The sequence below is a fragment of the Xyrauchen texanus genome, chromosome 28, assembly GCF_025860055.1.
Source record: "Xyrauchen texanus isolate HMW12.3.18 chromosome 28, RBS_HiC_50CHRs, whole genome shotgun sequence".
Taxonomy (NCBI): domain Eukaryota; kingdom Metazoa; phylum Chordata; class Actinopteri; order Cypriniformes; family Catostomidae; genus Xyrauchen; species Xyrauchen texanus.
Window position 1 is genome coordinate 35,676,845 of NC_068303.1, and position 20,653 is coordinate 35,697,497.

At 38.8% G+C, this 20,653-nt stretch overlaps 1 protein-coding gene across 1 annotated transcript in view; it reads right to left on the bottom strand.

The window, feature by feature from the left end:
* Positions 1 to 20,653, bottom strand: part of LOC127622054 (neurexin-3b-like) — a 349,280-nt gene that overhangs the window by 304,173 nt on the left and 24,454 nt on the right. The window contains exons 3-4 of the mRNA XM_052095964.1: positions 16,454 to 16,892; positions 7,229 to 7,612 (exon numbers count right to left, since the gene is read on the bottom strand). Coding sequence (XP_051951924.1) covers positions 7,229 to 7,612; positions 16,454 to 16,892 — 823 coding nt within the window. The remainder of the gene's footprint in view (positions 1 to 7,228; positions 7,613 to 16,453; positions 16,893 to 20,653) is intronic.

Below are 20,653 nucleotides of genomic sequence, written 5' to 3' on the forward strand. Positions count from 1 at the left end.
GAGTGTTGCGTCCTCATAGGCACTGGCTAGGGGCACTGCCCTAGCAGACATTTGTAGAGCAGCGGGCTGGGCAACACCTAACACTTTTGCGAGATTCTACAATCTCCGAGTTGAGTCAGTATCGTCCCGTGTTTTCTCAGGTACCGAGCCCATAGAACTCGGTGGCACGCCAACGATCTGACCGGGTGAATCGCTTGCACCTAGCGCCTTTCCCCCTAACCAGGGGAAACAGTGCGCCTTCGTTCCCAGGAGATCCCATGCTTGGGACACTGGTTGATTCCTCCCTAGCCCTCGTGGGTCGCAGTTCAGCGGAGGAACTGGCCGACCCAAGCCACTGCGGGTACCACTAGCTACCCTGTACTGGTATAGGTGCTCCACAGGTAAGGCCTCCTTCAGACTCCCCCTGTGTGTAACACCACGGTTCTGTCCCCTCTGGCGAGCGGACTCCCGTGTTTCCCTTAGGCAGTCACGGCTGCCTCGGTTGCCGTGCTGTATGTTCCCCCCTCTATGAGGCTGGATCTACCACCGCACCAGCTTTTCCACATAGGCCCTAAGTCAGGCCTCTGATGGTTTTGCTACTTAAACTTGCCTCCCCTCTCGGGTAGGCGTGGCCTCCGCAGGGTCTTCTCCACCCTGAATAAGGGCTAAGACCCCCTTTCCTCAATGCGTGTAAGGGCCCCGGCCTTAGTTGCTCTATGCGAGAAACATAGAGAGAAAAGAGGCCCGGCCAGGCTTGGCCCGTTCCCAGGTTGGCGACCAGCACCTTGTTCCCCCATCCAGGGTAACGATAAGGAATCCTGATGGCTTAAATGGGGCATTGGGGAAGGGTACGTGCAGCCTGATACAGTTGGTCGTCCTGCACGTAAGAATACCTGCTCGCTCCTGTATCAGCAGTTCACGTACACGGCTCAGCGTGTGGCGCTTTTATAAGTGGACCCCTAGTGTCGCTTCTCTGACACAACATGGAGAGAGCGACAGAAGGGGAACGTCTAGGTTACGTATGTAACCCCCGTTCCCCAATGGAGGGAACGAGACGTTGTGTCTCCCCTGCCACGTCGCTGAGCCGAGCCACTGTTGTGGCCGGACCATTTCCGGCTCCTCAGAAAAATCCTGAATGAACTCCCGTATTTGCGCCGCTTAAATACCCGTATGTCCGGGTGCGGGACTTGCAAATACTGGTTGCCAACTCTCATTGGCCTTTTTTCATAGTTCAGAGGTGAATATCGGCGCTCAAGAGAGACCCCTAGTGTCGCTTCTCTGACACAACGTCTCGTTCCCTCCATCGGGGTTCCAGTTCCCTCCAGTTCACCAAATTAGCAGAGTGTGTCAAGCAAAGATTGGATGGACAGAAATGTCCTTCTACTCAATTCCAGCAAAACAGAGTTACTAATAATTGGACCAAAAACCTCTAAAAATAAGCTAAAATATTATTTGACACTCGATGAATGTACTGTAATGTCATCTTCTGCAGCAAAGAACGTATATTCTTCGTGTTATATTTGATACCAACCTGTCCTTTGAAAATCTAAATTTCTGTGGCATTCTTCCACCTCAGAAATATTGCTAAGTTACGACACATGCTCTCTGTGGCTGATGCTGAAAACTAGACCTCAAGACTAGATTATTGTAATGCACTACTGGGAGGATATCCAGCAAGATAAATAAATAAACTTCAATTAGTTCAAAATGCAGCAGCCAGAGTGCTGAATAGAACCAAGAAATATGATCATATTAGCCTCCATTTTATTTTGTTTCATGTACAACAGTAAATAGAAGACTCAGGGGTGCAGGCCTTATGGGAAGAATTGCAAAGAAAAAGCCACTTTTGAAACAGAAAACCAAAAAGAAAATTTAGAGTGGGCAAAGGAACACAGACATTGGACAACAGATAATTGGAAAAGAGTGTTATGGATCTTAAACCCATTGAGCTTTTGTGGGATCGGCTAGACTGTACGGTATATGAGAGGTGAATGACAAGACAGCCACATCTATGGCAAGTGCTACAGGACGTGTGGGGTGAAATGTCACCTGAGTATCTGGACAAACTGACAGCTAGAATGCCAAGAATCTGCAAAGCTGTCATTGCTGCACGTGAAGGATTTTTTGAAGTAGTTTAAGAAGTTCAGAATTTTGTTTTTCAAATTCTAATAGTCATTTTTCACGTTATTAATGTCCTGGCTATACATTGTGATCAGTTGAATGCCACTTTGGTGAACACAAGTACCAACTGCTTTCCATAAGAGCAAAATCTGTACATTGTTAAAACATTTTGACCACCAGTGTACATACAAACCTTTGAATGGTCTAACTCCACAACACTTAAGTCATCATGTTCATTACGATCACAAAATGATGGCCTGTTAATAGTTCCTAGAATACAAAATCCATAAAAGGAGGTAGATCCTTTTCCTATTTGACTCCAAAACTATGGAATAGTCTCCCTAACACTGTTTGGGACGCAGACACAGTCACTCAGTTTAGGTCTAGTCTAAAGACTCATCTATTTAGCCAGGCATAGAACTAATTTATCCATCAACTCACAATTAGGCTGCTTTAGTTAGGTCTGCCAGAACCAGAAACATTTCTCAGAAACATTTCTCATACTTAATAAATCTGCAATAAATTGAATGGCATCTACGCTAATATTATTCTATTTATTTATCTGTCTCAACCAGAGCCAAGCAGATCCAGCTCCGTACCTGCTTGTTGTCGGACTCCACTGCTACATGCCACTGAGTGATGATGACAAACTACAGCCGGTTCTAGCCAGACATCACTTCAGTCTTACGATGGACTTCAGAGCATAAACTGATGCCAACTCCAACTGTAAGAGATTGGATACTTCATGTGCCACTGCCTGAACCTTGGACTTAGGATGGACCCCACAGAACCTCACCAAAATGACCAGGAGGTTGAACAGCGATGCACCTCATTAATCTCTGCCTGCATCACCTTTGTCTATTGATGGACTACACTCTTGAAATGGAATACATAGACTATCAATGAATTGCCAGTTGGCCTTCATCAGCCAACTAACAAAGGACGATGCATCAATGTGAATTTCTGCAGTTAATCCAGGATAAACTTCAAAGACATTAGTCATTAATCTTACAGTTCATACAAAATCTATGTTTAAACACTGGCCCTTAACACTTACTTAATTTACAAATTGGGGAACTGGCCCCCACAGTGAGCCTGGTTTCTCCCAAGCTTATTTTTCTCCATTAACATCTTATGGAGTTTTGTGTGTCTTACCACAGTCACCTTCAGCTTGCTCACTGGGGATCTAAATACAGTAATTATTTAATTATTTATTTTTATACACAATTTACGATTACACAATGATGACTTTATAGATATTATAAACAATGTGTGTTATGAAAAGTGCTATACAAATAAAAATGACTTGACTTGACTATGTATCAGTATATTTCTTTACTTCTTTGACTTCAATGGAATCTGAACCATCTGATAAACCTTATAAAGTCTTTAAAGAATAAAAAAGAAGTAATTTGCCCATGCTGTGTAAAGACTGCATTTCTCAATAGCCCAAGGAGCAGCTATCTACAAACTTTCATGAAAACATAATGCAAACTTGTTCCTAATTCCAAACACCATGGGAACATTTACTTGCTGCAAGCCCTGTTCAGTTTAACTTTCAGATCCTCCAGAGCGAGGCAAGCAGACAAGTCACTGAAAGTGAAAGCAAACTCCTATTTAACCACTCGAGAAAGGATCCATGAAAACAATCAAACCTCTTCTTGAGCTGTAAAGCAGGAACAGCTGTCCACTTGCTGTCAAAACAGCCCAAAGGCTAAAGGATTCTCTCAGCTGTCATTTCTGAGGAGAAATCCAAATGCTTGTTGTGTTGTTGATGCTGACAATGTAACTGGGTGTGAGCCTTAAAATAATAGTTCATCCAAATATTTAAATGATGTCTTTATTTATTCATCCTCATTTCATTTCAAACTCGTATGACTGTCTTATTCATTGTCAAATCATTGATCAACTCCTGTATTCAGTGGCCACATCAAATATGGAGAGTTCGTCAATAAAATCAAACTTCATTGGATCATGAGTCATAGCTAACAGTTTGTGCACTAACTGTCTGATGCACATTAGGGCTGCAACTAATGATTAACTAATGATTTGATAATCGATTATTAGAACGATTATTCGACTATTCAGCGATTATTGCAATGATTAATCATTAGATCTTAACTGATTATTTGGCTCATACCTACTTAAAAGATTGTATTAAACATGCTTACTAACAATAAAGAGGAAAAATACATATTTTCAAAATACCTCTAAATGACATTCACAGAATGAATGGGGGAAAAAATACTTTTTATAAGTTTAATTCAGTATAGAAATTCACTGCAAAAAATAATTTTGTTATCAAGTGTTTTTGTCTTGTTTTCCATTTAAAAATTTCTAAAAATCCTTAAAACAAGATACATTTAATTGAGAAGCAACATATAAGATATTAAGACTCACTTTAAGAGAATATATCTTATATACAATATACACTATATTTAAGTGTATTTTTTACTTGGTTATACTGCTGTGAATGCAGTAAAGACAAAATATAATTATATATTCAAGATCTATTCTCTAAAAGCAAGTATACATATCTTATATGCTGTGTCTCAGGTGAATGCATCTTTTTAAAGGGTAACTAAACCCTAAACCAACTTTTTTTAGTTAATGATCTGTAAGCATGGGGCTTTATTAGTACTGGTCATTGATTCAAGTAATTTTTTTGACATTTGTGTATAAAGTGTTTTAATTTTACAATATATGGTGTAAAAACGTCTGAGTGCTGCCCTCTTCAGGTTGAACGGTGGCTACTGCAGTTGAATTTTCCTATTGGCTGTTGCGTTACTTCGTGACGTAAGCGGTGACAGCTGACGTAAGCAGGTTCCAGCTCACCACGCCAGATTCATGTACATGTTGTCTTGCGACCGTGTGAGGAATAATAATAACATAGAGTCTGACAACAGCTGTCAATTAATCCGTCACTACGAGTCTCAGGTGCCCCCCCCCGCTCAGCCCCGCACTCGGTTCGTTCCCTCTATCCCCGCCGGGGTCTGCCCACTTTTCCTGCATTTTCAAATATTTCTAGTGGGTGGAGTCAGACTCTGAGCAGGTGTTTAGTTACCCTTTAAAGGATTTTTAGATGTTTTAATTTCCGAGCCAATACGTTATAATCTAGCTGCATTAGGCGTGCGTGCTTGAGGGACAAGCGTCCCCGCGACAGAGTGTGCATCAGCCAGGTGCAGTTTCAATATCTCCCCCTCAGATCGGGACATTCCCGCAATGCCAGTTTCGGAGTTTGTAGTTATTTACATGATCTCCTTCCGTATTATTTGAACTTTAATAAAGCTATAATGCATTAAATATAACTGCATTAAAGATGTAACGTCGGGATGTTTCCTTTAAAGACAGCTCCAGCTCTGCTTATTTCACAACAAGAGTGCTTCTGTATTTATTTATTTTGTATTGTTGCATTATAATTCCCTCATACTTTGCGATCTACATCAGCTGAAGCACTTTGGAAAGTTTAGAGTGCGTCTGGACTGCGAGCTGTGTAATTCTTCCTCTCCTCAGTCAGGCACGAGCAGCAGTGCTGCTCTCATCGTTAAAGTTTAAAGATCTCATGTTACATTAAATTAGATCAAACGACTATTCGACAACAAAATTGTTTTCAACAAATTTGTATTGTCAACTTTGTCTATAACGTTGACTAATCGTTTCAGCCCTAATGCACAGCACACTAAATTGGAAATCTCTTTCTAGAACCACTCAGCGTAAAATCTTTTCATCAGTCTGCCTGGAAACAGAATCGTGTTCACAAGGTTCTGTGTTAATACAGTGAGCGTTTTTGAGGAAGGAACAATTACTGGATTTGTTCGTTTGAGGCACGTCACATATATACAAGAGCAGAGCTGCATATTTTGCTTAGTTTACTAAGTTGTGTATATGGAAAAACTCTCTGGAATGATGAGGTTTTCTGTGCTGTACTTAGTCTCTCCACACATTTTCCACTATTTTCCTGTATGGTTTCTGTGCAATAGCTCTCAGAGACTCGCGTGCCATTATACAAATTACATCTTTAACCCATGACTTTTATTATGGAATGATATATCTATGATAATCCCGCCCCTAAACTGCATGTGATGACTAAAACAACTGTGATTGCTTGCTTTACATGTCAGTTAGAGGGCCTTTCCTGTCTAGCATTGGTTAACATCATTAGTTAAACTAATCCATCCATCCATCCATCGTCAACCGCTTATCCTGTGTACAGGGTCGCGGGGGGCTGGAGCCTATCCCAGCTAACATTGGGCGAAAGGCGGGGGACACCCTGGACAGGTCGCCAGTTAGTTAAACTAATAATGCACAATAATTTTACAGCATTTATTAATCTTGGTTAATGTTAATTTGGACATATAATAACATATTTTTCAATTCAAAACCTGTATTTGTTATTAGTTAATGCATGATTGACTAACACAATCTAACAATGGACAATATTATTTTAATTAACTAACATTACACAGTTTAATAAATGTTTTTAAAAACCTTTGTGCTGCACGGAAGGCAGAAAGTCATCCGGAATTGGAGCGACATTAGAATGAGTACTTTTTTAAGTGAAATACCAATTTAACTCACATTTGCTCTGAGGATTGCATAGGTTTCAGTGCGTGAAGGCAACTGGCTTCTCAATTATTGTAGAAGCCACAATAATTAAAAAAAAAACGGAATGATTACTATTGTTATAGTTGGCCATTATAACCGTTACCAGTTCATTGTTTGACCAAACTGTCCCGCACCCCAAACTCACACTACTGGTTGGCCAATATTGCTGTGTTGGGCTGGGCAGGCCACTCAAACAGAGGAATATTTTAATAGCACCACAATGTCAGAGTGTTTACATTTTTATGTGAAATCATCCTTCAAATGGCTTATTTATGTCTAACTCTGCATATTAAACTGGAATATAAGAAATCATTTTTACATTGAAAAGAATTACACACATCAGCTTTACACATTTTCAAAAATAAACCTACGGGTACTATGAGAAATATTCACTGGAGTAAAAAGTTAGACAACTAATCCCGGTCTCTCCTACTCTATGTGTTAGCATTATATCGGTCATTTGCCATCCAGCTCTCTATCGGTATCAGCATCAGCCATATCGGCCATCCACACCACGACTCACCTCTCTCACAGGTTTGGTCCCAGTAGCCTGTCCCAGTGCAGTCACAGATGAAGCGGTTCCAGCCCTCCTTGCAGATGCCGTTGTTTTTGCAAGGGTTGCTATCGCACTGTTTGCCTGTGACTTTGCTGCAGGACGACTTGATCCCTTCACCAATCTGGCCCTCTGCGATCTGTTTGATGTCTTTACTGCATCCGTCGATGAAGAGATCACGGACGCAGCCCACGTAGCCGTAGTTCAACATAGCAGTCCACAGTTCGGTGGGAAGAACCAAGCCGACACGGTTGTCCGGGAGACCTCCTAGATACAGGTCACCCTCCAGGTCTAGAATCTCATTCTCTCCACTGGCCATGAAAGGTGTTCGGCGGCTGTTTACAGAGATGATTCCTGTACAAAACAACAACACGCTGTCAGGAACTGACTACATCACTTGTACCAAACAGGATGCAGCAACCTCATTATGGAAGCCATTGGAAACCATTGAATACTACACTGTAAAATCACACACAAATATATTAAATGGATAATGTACTTGTATTTTTACACAGCTCTCTGGACTACTCAATGTCGATGAATCATGACATTCTTCTGTGAAATATACTGTATGTATAATGTATATGTATAATGACTGCTGAATTGTTTAATTGTTGTCCCAGGCAACCAATTTCATTCATACTGTACTTTAAAAAGTGGTTACATGTAGTTGTTTTGTTAAGGAGCTATCTCTAATAGATCTAGACCTTAAAAATGACTTTTGTTTGTGTAACCTAATGTAGTCAGGTTGATTTAGTCAAATTATTTCATATTTTCAAATTAAATTAAATCAGTTACTTTACGTTACCACATGAAACACCTTCCTGAAGGTTACCTGAAAAACACTTTTTTATAAAGGGGCATTCATGCTAGACTTTAAAACTGGTTCAGTGTTTTACTGCTGATTTGAAATAAATAAAAAAAAGAAAAAGTATGTGAACCCACTTGGAATAACTTGCATTTATGCATAAATATGTAATCTAAATTACAATAATGAACAAACACAATCTGCTTTAACTAATATCACATAAATATTGTATTGTTCTTGTACATACTGAATACATCATTGGAACATTCACAGTCTAGGTTGAAAAAAGTATGTGAACCCCTAGGCTATCGACTTCAACAAAAGCTAATTAGAATCAAGAGTTAACAGTCCTTGCATCCAATAAAATGAAACTAGATTGTAGGTGTGGGTTAAAGCTACTTTGACTTATAAAAACCACTCAAACATTTTGAGTTTGATATTCACAAGAAGCGTCTGCTGATGTGGACCAAGCCTCGCAAAAAAGAGATCTCAGAATACCTACGATCAAGAATTTTTGCTTTGCATAAAGAGTGACAGCTTGAAGGAATTACTGGAACTGGTTAACATCCCTGTTCATGAATCTCCTATATGGATTAAACAGGCATGGTGTCCATGGCAGGACACCACCAAGGAAGCTGCTGCTTTCCAACAAAAATACAGCTGCGTGCCTGAAGTTTGCCAAAGACCGCCTTGACACTAATAAAAACCAATTAGCTGTCACCCTTATGATATAAAAGGATCCTTCTCTCGGACATGTGTCATTGTCAACGTCACAATTACGTCACCAGCGCAGCATTGCTGCTTCTTCCGGCATCATATTTGGACACTGAGAAAGGTGTGAGTTGTTTCCAGATTTTTTTTGTATTTTAATTTGGTTACTTGACTGCTATTCCCAGTCATATGATTCGCAGCCGCAGGATTTCACGTGCAGGTCTCGCATTGCTTTTTTGGCTGTCGCTGCTCTGTGCATGCCTCCTTGAATACGTCTGCATCGTGTCATCATTGATATGTATACAGGGGTGCTTGCTAATTTTGGGATGAAGGGCTAAAGGTAGCAGTAGTAATATTGTGTTTTGTTTTAGGTGCGCTTCCTGGTACAACGGGAGCGTCCATGTAAACTACTAGTCCATTGTTAATGCTGTTTTTTGCATGCCTTTGAACACATCTGCATCGTATCATCATCGTTGCGCTTCCTGGTACACCGGGAGTATCTGTGTAAGCTATTAGTCTGGGCGTGTTTCCCGTTCTGCCCTAGGATATCACTGCTGTTCTGTTTTTGTTTTGCTTTGTTATTGCCTGTCTTGTGTTTTTGTGTTATCTTTATTTTTGTTTATATTTTGTTGTTTTTTGTATTGTCCTTGGTTGGCTTGAGTTTTGTTGATATGTAGATGTGTGTGTATGGTTATGTGATTTTGAACAGCATCCTACGTGTTAGCTTAGGAATAATAGAGCTAACGCTGTTTATGTGGTGATTTAATGCCAAAGCAATTCTGTGGCCTTTGATTAATGGGATCAGGGCCTTGTTTTATTGTAATGTGTTATTGTAATGTGTTCCTTTTTGTTGTTATTGTGAATTGAGCTTTATGTAATCTCTCTTATTAGGAGTGGTGACACCGTTTTCATGAGGTATTATGTTAGGTAATTTCTTGTTTAATTGTTTCTTTTATGAATCTGTGCCTTTTGATACATTACTGTGATTTTAGCCAAGTTGTGCCAATGCTTTAGAGTATTAAGCTTTGAGAACATTAATGTGTTTATTCCATGTGTTCAAAGGACTTGGGTGCCAAAGACAGGAAGGCCAGCTTTATTCTCTTATAGTGGTGGTGGTGCTTCTGAATGTGTGCGGTGCTCGTCACTGGAATGCTGATTTAGGTGTGAGTGTGTGTGCACTTGTGAATGACGTGATTCTCTATTATAGGTGTGATATAATCCCTGGTAGCCCGCCCCTGCTGGTAAGCCCCAGGTTTTTCAATTGTTGTAGTTATAATCTCTTATAAACTCCAGTGGCACCTTGGCTAAGGCCTCTTTCATTTAAAAGTTTTGTCTTAAAATCTTGTGTTAATAAAAATTTATATTTTTGTTAGGTTAATCATGTCTCTGACCTTTCATGGAGTAAAAGATCTGGTGATCTGATACTTTAGTTCCCTGTGTGAAATTCCCAGGGTGGCGTAGTCTTTGGCGTAATTGTGTGCCATGTACAATAGTTACACTTTCCTTTTAGCGGCCTAAGGTCACTTGCTACACTTGGTTGAGGTTATTGCTGCCAAAGTAGGATCGACCAGTTATTAAATCCAAGGGTTCATTTACTTTTTTCCAAAGCAAATTCGATGAATACTCTCATTTTAATTTGACAGCTTTAGTGTTATCGCCACCGTCATGTGTCTCGTATCACGTCACAGGTTCTTTCTTCTTACATAATATAATTTTAACTCAATAACAACTCGTGTCCATTTAGGTTTATTTAAGTAATACTACCACATGTTAAAAGCAGTTTAATGTGGATTGTTCATAGCTGTACATTTACTTCACTTTTTACACAACTACTTAAGAAATAAGTATTTACATGGACATGAAATATTGTTTTGGGTTTAAATTATTTCATAATGTGAGGACACTGTTAACCTAAATATGTGCTTTGTGTGGTAACATCAAAATTATTCAAGTCAAATATAATGAGTAACCACAGGTGTAGTTCATCACATTAACTATGTTGGACACTTTCTGGTTGTCAATATGTGGAATATAATTTTATATTTAAAACATTAATGTTATAATATTATTTATGCAATTGTAATCGCTGTGTAAATGCATTTATGCCACCTCTGAGCAGCAGTAAACAATCTGTGCAAATACACCTAAATGCCACTTCAGATCCAGCTTCTGTGCCACCTTCGTGGTGAAAAGATGACTTAAGCATGTCCAAATACTTTTTGGGAGGCACTGTAGATATGTGAATTTGTGTGTGTGTGTGTGTTAAAGTCTTCCCTTTCTGAGTTGAAGCAGTTCTGTAAGGAAGAATGGTCCAAAATTGCTTTTGAACGTCATGCAGGCCTAATCTGCAGATACCTGAAATGCTTGTGTTGTGGAGAAGTCAGTTATCTTCCCTAATAAAAGCCAATTAGCTGTCACCCTTATGATATAAAAGAGGAAGGATTCTTCTCTCGGACATGTGTCATTGTCAATGTCACAATTACGTCACCAGCGAAGCATTTCTGCTTCTTCCGGCATCATATTTGGATACTGAGAAAGGTATGAGCGGTGGGTGAGCTGTTTCCAGATTTTTTTTTTATTTTTATTTGGTTACTTGACAGCTATTCCCAGTCATATGATTCGCAGCCGCAGGATTTCACGTGCGGGTCTACATTGCTTTTTATTTTAGGCACTGTAGATATGTGAATTTGTGTGTGTGTGTGTTAAAGTCTTCTCACACAATGATTTAGCAAAGGCTGCAGTCAGGCAGGAGTTTCAGAATAGAAACATCAGTAGTTGATGCGAGGAGGGACAGGCAGACTGAGGGGGCACACTGAATTCTTCTACTGTTCTTATTGTACAAGTATTCCTGGTCTCTCAACACCCACATGCCTATATATCTGTCTCATTCCATTGTTGCTAAGAAATACATAGACTAGAAACTTCCATGACTGCTGGGCGGTGATTAATCAGTGTGTTGGCTGACATGGGGCTAAATCACCATCTCCGAAATAAATATAAAGTACAAAAGAATTAAAACATAAAATAAGAGCTCCACCTCTAATCTTGCACTAAACAGCTTCTCCGGTGCTAAAGAAATAACCGTCCTCACATTTATTACGTTAGATGATTCGTTATTGAAGTGTTTGACTGTCCACTCTGTCGACTGCTTTAACAATTATTAAAAATCAACACTAATAATGGCCCTTAATACAGAGAGAAGTGTAGAAGAAATAGCTCTATTAAGTTACAATAGGAATAGATTATTTCCATGGACTGGCACAAGATGATTTCCATGGACTGGCACAAGTGATGGTAATTCTGATTTATTTTCAAGGATGTCTTTAAACTCTTAATATCTAATGGTTCTAATTAGAACTAATAAGGGTTTTACAGTGTGAATATAGGCAAAAAGATGTTACAAGATTGTGTGCATATTGTGACTAAATGTCCTTGTTAGACTATATTAATTAGATTTAATTCTAGGATTAAATATCTAACAACCACAACAGTATGCCAGTGTTGTACAGCTGGCAACATTTTTACACAACTATAACATTCAAGAGCATGATACATTGTTTCCCTCAACTATAATTGCTGTGTAAAATGCAGATGCCACCTCGTGCAGAATTTTGCAATGTAAAGACCTTAGGCGTCATTTACAGGTGGGACAGGTGGGACATGTCCATACCACATTTTGCCTTTGCCAATTTGCCTATACCCACCACTTTTTGAAATTGCTTCCATGTCTAATGAAAAAGAAACATATCCAGTTCTTGGGCAGGAGTTTCCATTTTGTTTGTATGTGTTATAATAAGTGGTGATCCAGTGCTGAAGTTTGTTATTTTTAATGTTGTAGCTGTTACCAGTGGCTCTGAGTGACACCGGGCAGCGATTTTCTCTCCTGTATCCAGGCACACGGTTAAATCGCTCCGTTGTTGCACAGCTTGCATTTCTTTCCAGTTAAATAGCAAACAGATGTGTCGTGCTCATAATATACATCCGCTGATGTACAGATGCACACTTCCCCATTCAAAAAAGTTTTATTGGGGTGGTTTTGAACCCGGAACTGCTTGTACTGGAGGAGAAAGACCAATCAGTCATTCTGGCAAAAGTTTACTGATCCATGTATTAATTCAATGACTAACAAATCCCAGTAATGATAGTGCCAGATGTACGAATAAAGATATCAAGCTATTAAGTTTGGTCATCAAGATCGACATGTATCAAAACATTAAAAGATTATTTTGTATACTTTGGCCAAGTATATTCGCACGTAACTTTGAGTTTTGACACTTTGGGACGTCACTCAAAAATAAAGCAAAGTGTCAGTAATAAAAGAAATACAAATACATGGGGGCCTGGGTAGCTCAGCGAGTAAAGACGCTGACTACCACCCCTGGAGTTGGCAAGTTCGAATCCCAGGGTGTGCTGAGTGACTCCAGCCAGGTCTCCTAAGCAACAAAATTGGCCCGGTTGCTAGGGAGGGTAGGGTCACATGGGGTAACCTCCTTGTGGTCGCTATAATGTGGTTCGCTCTCTGTGGGGTATGTGATGAGTTGTGCGTGGATGCCGCGGTGGATGGCGTGAAGCCTCCACACGTGCTACGTCTCCTTGGTAACACTCTCAACATACCACATGATAAGATGCGTGGGTTGACGGTCTCAGACGTGGAGGCAACTGAGATTTGTTGAGAGTCACTACTCCACCACAAGGACTTAGAGCGCACTGGGAATTGGGCATTCGAAATAGGAGAGAAAAGGGGGAGAAAAAAAAAGAAAAAGAAATACAAATACAAGAAATAAATAGGCCTAAATACGGAAGCATGTATGCTTACAGAAGCTTTTTAAATCGTTCAAATACTACACTGTTACACAACCCTACTAGGTTTCAAAGTAATTTCTGCAAATGGCATCCAGTTAAAAGCTCGAAAATATATATGGCTAATTTGCATTTTCTATCTCGTTGTGTGTCAAAATGTATGAATCTTTTCAAGTCCAATCAAATAATGGATTAATAATAAGATTACAATTTTTTAAATAGTTAAAAACATAAAAAATGTTAAAACCTAAATAAACGTGCTTGATAGCTACAATGTTACAGCGCAACTAAGACATTTGCTGACATATAGCAAGATAGTTATTTAGATTCACTTAGATGTTAAAAGTGGGGGTGTAGCAGTTCAGATCAAATAAAGTGACATTTTTCACATAATTCATCCAATTGTACCATGACTTTATAAATATGTATTCTAGAAGTATTCTGAACATGTCACTTTGTTTATGTGATGAATCGGATTGCATTTCAGAGAAAGTGTTTAGTATTCAGCCCAGAATACTTTGTCTAAAGGGATAGTTCACTTCAAAATGAAATTCTCTCATAATTTTCTAACCCTCATGCCATCCAATATGTGTGACTTTCTTCTGCAGAACACAAACAAAGCTTTTAAGAAGAATATCTCAGATCTGTAAAAGTTCACACATTGCAAATGAATGGTGATCAAAATTTTAAAGCTCCAGAAACCAAATAAAGGCCACATAAAGGAAATCCATACTACTCCAATGGTTTAATCAGTGTCTTAGGAGGCGATCCAATCTATTTTGGGTGAGAACATTTTTACTGTATATCTTGCCATTGCAGTCTCAGGGCACGATCATTATTTCAAGCTTGATTATACTTCCTAGTTCTTGATGCATGCACAGAGCGCTAGATGTCACTAAGAAGTGTAATCAAGCTTGAAAACATGATCGCCAAGGAGACTGCAGATGTAACAATTTACAAGTGAAAATTTGTAAATTTGTAAACATTTTGGTCTGTTCTCACCCAATTCTGATTCTATCCATTCAGAAGACATGGATTAAACCACTGGAGTCTTTTGGATTACTTTTATGCTGCATGTATGTGCTTTTTGAAGATTCAATGTTTTGGACCCAATTCACTGGCATTGTATGGACCTTCAGAGCTAAAGGATTATTAGGAACACCTGTTCAATTTCTCATTAATGCAATTATCTAATCAACCAATCACATGGCAGTTGCTTCAATGCATTTAGGGGTGTGGTCCTGGTCAAGACAATCTCCTGAACTCCAAACTGAATGTCAGAATGGGAAAGAAAGGTGATTTAAGCAATTTTGAGCGTGGCATGGTTGTTGGTGCCAGACGGGCCGGTCTGAGTATTTCACAATCTGCTCAGTTACTGGGATTTTCACGCACAACCATTTCTAGGGTTTACAAAGAATGGTGTGAAAAGGGAAAAACATCAAGTATGCGGCAGTCCTGTGGGTGAAAATGCCTTGTTGATGCTAAAGGTCAGAGGAGAATGGGCCAACGGATTAAAGCTGATAGAAGAGCAACTTTGCCTGAAATAACCACTCGTTACAACCGAGGTATGCAGCAAAGCATTTGTGAAGCCACAACACACACAACCTTGAGGCGGATGGGCTACAACAGCAGAAGACCCCACCGGGTACCACTCATCTCCAATACAAATATGAAAAAGAGGCTACAATTTGCAAGAGCTCACCAAAATTAGACAGTTGAAGACTGGAAAAATGTTGCCTGGTCTGATGAGTCTCGATTTCTGTTGAGACATTCAGATGGTAGAGTCAGAATTTGGCGTAAACAGAATGAGAACATGGATCCATCATGCCTTGTTACTACTGTGCAGGCTGGTGGTGGTGGTGTAATGGTGTGGGGGATGTTTTCTTGGCACACTTTAGGCCCCTTAGTGCCATTTGGGCATCGTTTAAATGCCACGGCCTACCTGAGCATTGTTTCTGACCATGTCCATCCCTTTATGGCCACCATGTACCCATCCTCTGATGGCTACTTCCAGCAGGATAATGCACCATTTCACAAAGCTTGAATCATTTCAAATTGGTTTCTTGAACATGACATTGAGTTCACTGTACTAAAATGGCCCCCACAGTCACCAGATCTCAACCCAATAGAGCACCTTTGGGATGTGGTGGAACGGGAGCTTCGTGCCCTGGATGTGCATCCCACAAATCTCCATCAACTGCAAGATGTTATCCTATCAATATGGGCCAACATTTCTAAAGAATGCTTTCAGCACCTTGTTGAATCAGTGCCACGTATAATTAAGGCAGTTCTGAAGGCGAAAGTGGGTCAAACACAGTATTAGTATGGTGTTCCTAATAATCCTTTAGGTGAGTGTATATTCTTCTCAAAATCTTCATTTGTGTTCTGCAGGAGAAAGAAAGTCATACACATCTGTGATGGCACAAGGGTAAGTAAAAGATGAGGGGATTTTCATTTTTTGGGTGAACTATCCCTTTAAGTATTTCACCCAACCAAGTGTCTGGAACACTTTATTGACCAATCAGGATTCAGGACTATAACTATCCATTTCATAAAGAATGTTTTATTCTCTAGCTCTTCCAAAAAGCTAAATACTTATAATATACTGGTAATTTAATTATATAACTGGGGCTTTAAACAACCCAGAAACCAATAGACTGATCTGAAGAACCTATAATGTAACATTAGGTTACAACTTAATCAGTCACCATAGAACCATGTAAACTTTATGTAGCTCATTTCAAAAACCTGACACAGAGAGAAATGGTTCTTGAAAAGAAAGTTCTTTGCTGAACATAAGGTGCTGCAAAGAACCAAGAACCTTTATTGTCAAGAGTGAAGATCCATGAAGTTCTGGATAAATTGAAGCTACTCACCTGATCGTCCATCTCTCTGGATGTCCACGTGATTCCAGACTCCGTCATTGACCTTGCTTTGTGTGGCTTTGACTTTAATAGTTCCTGATCCCATGTCCAGCAGAAGATACAGGTTTCCATCTAGAAGTTCCACAGCGAAGAAGTCCACTTTGTTGCTCCGCTGATTGCGAGAGTCCTTCTTGTCCTGAGGCTTACCTTGAGTGAAGAGGATTAATCCATTGGGTTCTGAAGTGCGGAAGTCAAAGGAGATAGAGCCCACGCGCTTGGTGTTCCACTTGGGAAGACTGAGGAAGGACTCTGCAGTCTCAAAGGAGATGGGGTCTAGGGTGGGCACATTTTCACATTTAAACACCACATCCCCCTGTAGCTTCATTTTAGGGTCTGCAATGCGGGCCAGGCGAGAGAGTTCCAGTCGAATGTCGTTGTTTTTGTAGACGACCTGGAATTGAAGAAACACATTATGGTGACTCATGGATAAACACAAATTTGAACAAATTAATTTAGTTTTATGTGATTTTACTGAATTTTAAAACAAAAAATAACTAGAAATATACAAAATATACGGTTGGGTCCAACAATCTGAGATATCATTGAAGGTCTGTTTTTTAAATTAAACAGAAATATTTAAAGATTCTGCACTATTTATAGTTCACTTAACAAATGTAGACAAATTTATGACATTGACCATGACTCCTTTGTAAAAAAGATCATATTGCTGCAATTAAAGCAATATATTAAATGGAATATTATGGGTTCGAAGACAGCATCTGGCACTTGGAAGAGAATGGGGCCAGTCAATAAACATTAAACTGCTGTTTTAAATGTATAGCTAAGATTTAATGTGATAAAATCACCAACTGGCCTATAAAGTTATATCCAATTACAACACTGTAAATCCAAAACTAAACTAAAATGCACAAGTTTTAACAACATAATTATAGTGATTTTATAAAATAATAATTGTCACATTTCTCCCTTCAAATTGGCCCCCTTCATTTTTTATTTATTTGTATTTGTTTAATTTAGTACAGGAGTGACAAGTCAGTATATTACATCCCCTGGTCTCATTGGTTAAAAAAAAAAAACAGCTGTTGAAGAGGAAAATCCCTACTACACTACATTAGAATTAGAGACTCAAATGATGTGCTGTGATATTGTGCATATTTACCAACGCAAAGACTCATATACAGAGTCATATATGCATTATAGCTAAATACAACACAATATAAAACTGTAAATTGAAATCCACTCAAGCAGAAAATTAAAAAGCTTTTCCATTCTCTTTCCTCCTTAAAGAAAGAGCTCTTGCTGCTATACAGGACACTGAGTGCACAGCAAACAGCAGTTCTGTTGGAGAACACAGCTGTCAGCAAACAGATTTTGCAGCTTCAGGATAACAGATAATCTTAGAAGATTTGACAGCAAATCAACACAGTACTACTGAATGCTAACTGCATTGGCCTGGAGAAAGAGTGATGAACTCAGGGAAGAGGTCTTTATTTCACCAACACTAACATTACCAAGTTTTTTTACTGCCTTTGCCTTGGGGTACCCATCCTGAGGTTCACAATCTCCTGGCTTGCCTAGATTCAGCACCGCTCTACCATCGACCACCATTCTCCCACACCTCCTTCTCACCTGTGTTACTGACCCATGCCAACAGAGTGCAAATGTAGGGTTCGGGAGTTAAAAATACCATTAATTTTCTCAATAGAAAAATGTACCTGCTCAAGAATGACCTAACATTAGGTTGTAAAGCAATGTATATGCTTTGGTAAAAGCCATAGGTCAGTGTGATTTCAACTTTTTTTTAATTATTATTATTTTTATTTATTTTTTATTGTGTTTAACTGGCAATTTCCATCAAGCATTGTAACTGGACACTCAAAATTCAAACAATTTCAACTTTGAAACCTGTTGCCACCAGTCCTGGGTGTAATTTGATTAGAAATCAATTAGTTACTGTTATCTAGTTCATTTTAGTAAAACAAATTATAGTTTAACATTGCATTTTATATACTTGTTATCAGATTACTGATTTTCAATGGCATTAGTTTAAGGACAGTAATTGGGATTTACTGAAAATATTACTAAAATAATATTAGGACCCACTTTATATTAGGTGGCCTTAATTATTATGTACTTTACCATTTGATACAATATATTTATTATGTACATAAAAGTTGTTGCATTGTAATTACATTTAAAGTACTTTAAAAATTACATTTGTAGTTACACTGTTAACTTTAGCCCTTACCCAACCCTTACTCCAAAACCTAACGTACCACAGTAGCAGCAAATGTGGGAATTTTACAGAACAACATGTAGTTACACAGTAAATACATAGTCTTACCTCTTTTCCTATTTTCATAATTTTTATGGCAATGACTACTTTGACACTCTTAATCTCATAATTTGATTATGCAACTTTAGCCGGGGTTTCACAGACGAGTCAGATGTGTGTAATGATTTGTAATCAGGGATTTTCACATTACACGTATAATATTCATGAAAGAATGTCATATTTAGAATGTAAATGCTTGCTTGTTTATATAGAGAATGTATGATATTAAGGTATGATAAGTTATATAAAAGTTAATGTTTAAACATGCACTATTTTTGACCAGGAGTTTGTATGATTCGTCCACAAAGGATCGTAAATCAACTTTGGGGAATGGACAGAGCAGTCAACCATGTGACTCTGAAAAGCCACATCTGATTGGCTCAGGAAACCTTTGGGGTGCAGACAATTTCAGTTCAAATCTTTCCAACCCAAGGAAGAAGTTCTCTTCTCTCTCTTCTGAACTCTTCTGCTCTTGCTACAGTCTCTTGGTCTCTTCTCTTCGGCTATCTTGCTTCTTCCAGATACTCCGTGCCATGTAGATTTCAAGGAAAACTTGGGACACCAAAAGTCTCGAGGAAGTCTCTCACTCTCTGCTCTACAGTTCACAAACCCAACGGGAGCCGCGAGTCATCCTTGCAGAAGGTCTCGCTTTAACCACGCGATCACAACAGAGTCCAAAACATCAACGGAACAAACTTTCAACAAGAGCCAAAGAACCAAGAAACACAAAGAATGCAATGCAAGGAAACGCAACGACATGCAAGTACAACTCCAAGACTTTTGTCAAAGTGTGGTGTATTAGTAAAATACTTTGGGTAATCTGATTGCAAATCGATGTAGACTCATAGAAAGATAAATGGTTCTTAAGGCATTGTCAACAGAGCCCATAAAATTCATTTTCACTTTATTGATCATTTATTTCACATTATGTCATTTTACTCACCAACCTGTTTCATGTCTTATGTGTTAGATTAGTTTTATGTTTTGAATAGCAATAAAGTTTGTCTGTATTCAAAGATAAATTGACTGTGGTATATTATGGTAAATAATCTCATCCCTGTTTTTAAAAGATTTCGCTTCAAAGCTGTACCAAAATACATGTGATATTATTTTCAATAGGCCATGAGAATAATATCACTCCAATAAGTGAATTAATCATAATTCCCTTTTTGAAGCTAATTCCTTAAAATTGAAATTGTGAGCGGATACAACAAGACGTTGTATTACGATTTTAATGGTGGAGAATTTTATTCATACAAATAATCTAGTTATTTGCAATTTATCTAATTTATAATGGTTGTCAAACATGACAAATTCCATTATAAATTTCCTTACATAATAATGTAGAATAAGGACAGTTTAATAAAATTCCTAGCTCACACATACATTTCCTACATATAATGATGGAGGTACGTGGGCACTTTAATCTGTACCGTGTCATCAACCAAATTTCCTACATAACCTTCAGCAGACAATGGCTGCGTCTGAAACCAAAGGTAGCTATTTTGTTGTCTTGCTGCCCTATCAGTCAATGACTCAATGAAGGGACCTCCAGAAATTGGTTACGGAGGCAGCAAGACATCACATTGCTGCTAGGATACCAGCAACTGATTATGGCCATCTGGTGTATACTAAAGGTAACATATCTGCTTTATTCAGTCCAACTGAACCACAATGGTCAAATAATCTAGAACAAAATCAAGACAGTTTTGGCGATAAAAAAGTAACTACAATACTAAAGAAATAACTACAATACTACTTTCTCACTAGAAATGGAATCAAAAGTTGGAAAAAGTTAACAAAAACGTACAATTATACACAAATTGGCAATCAACTGGCTCTTCGGCTGCCATTTT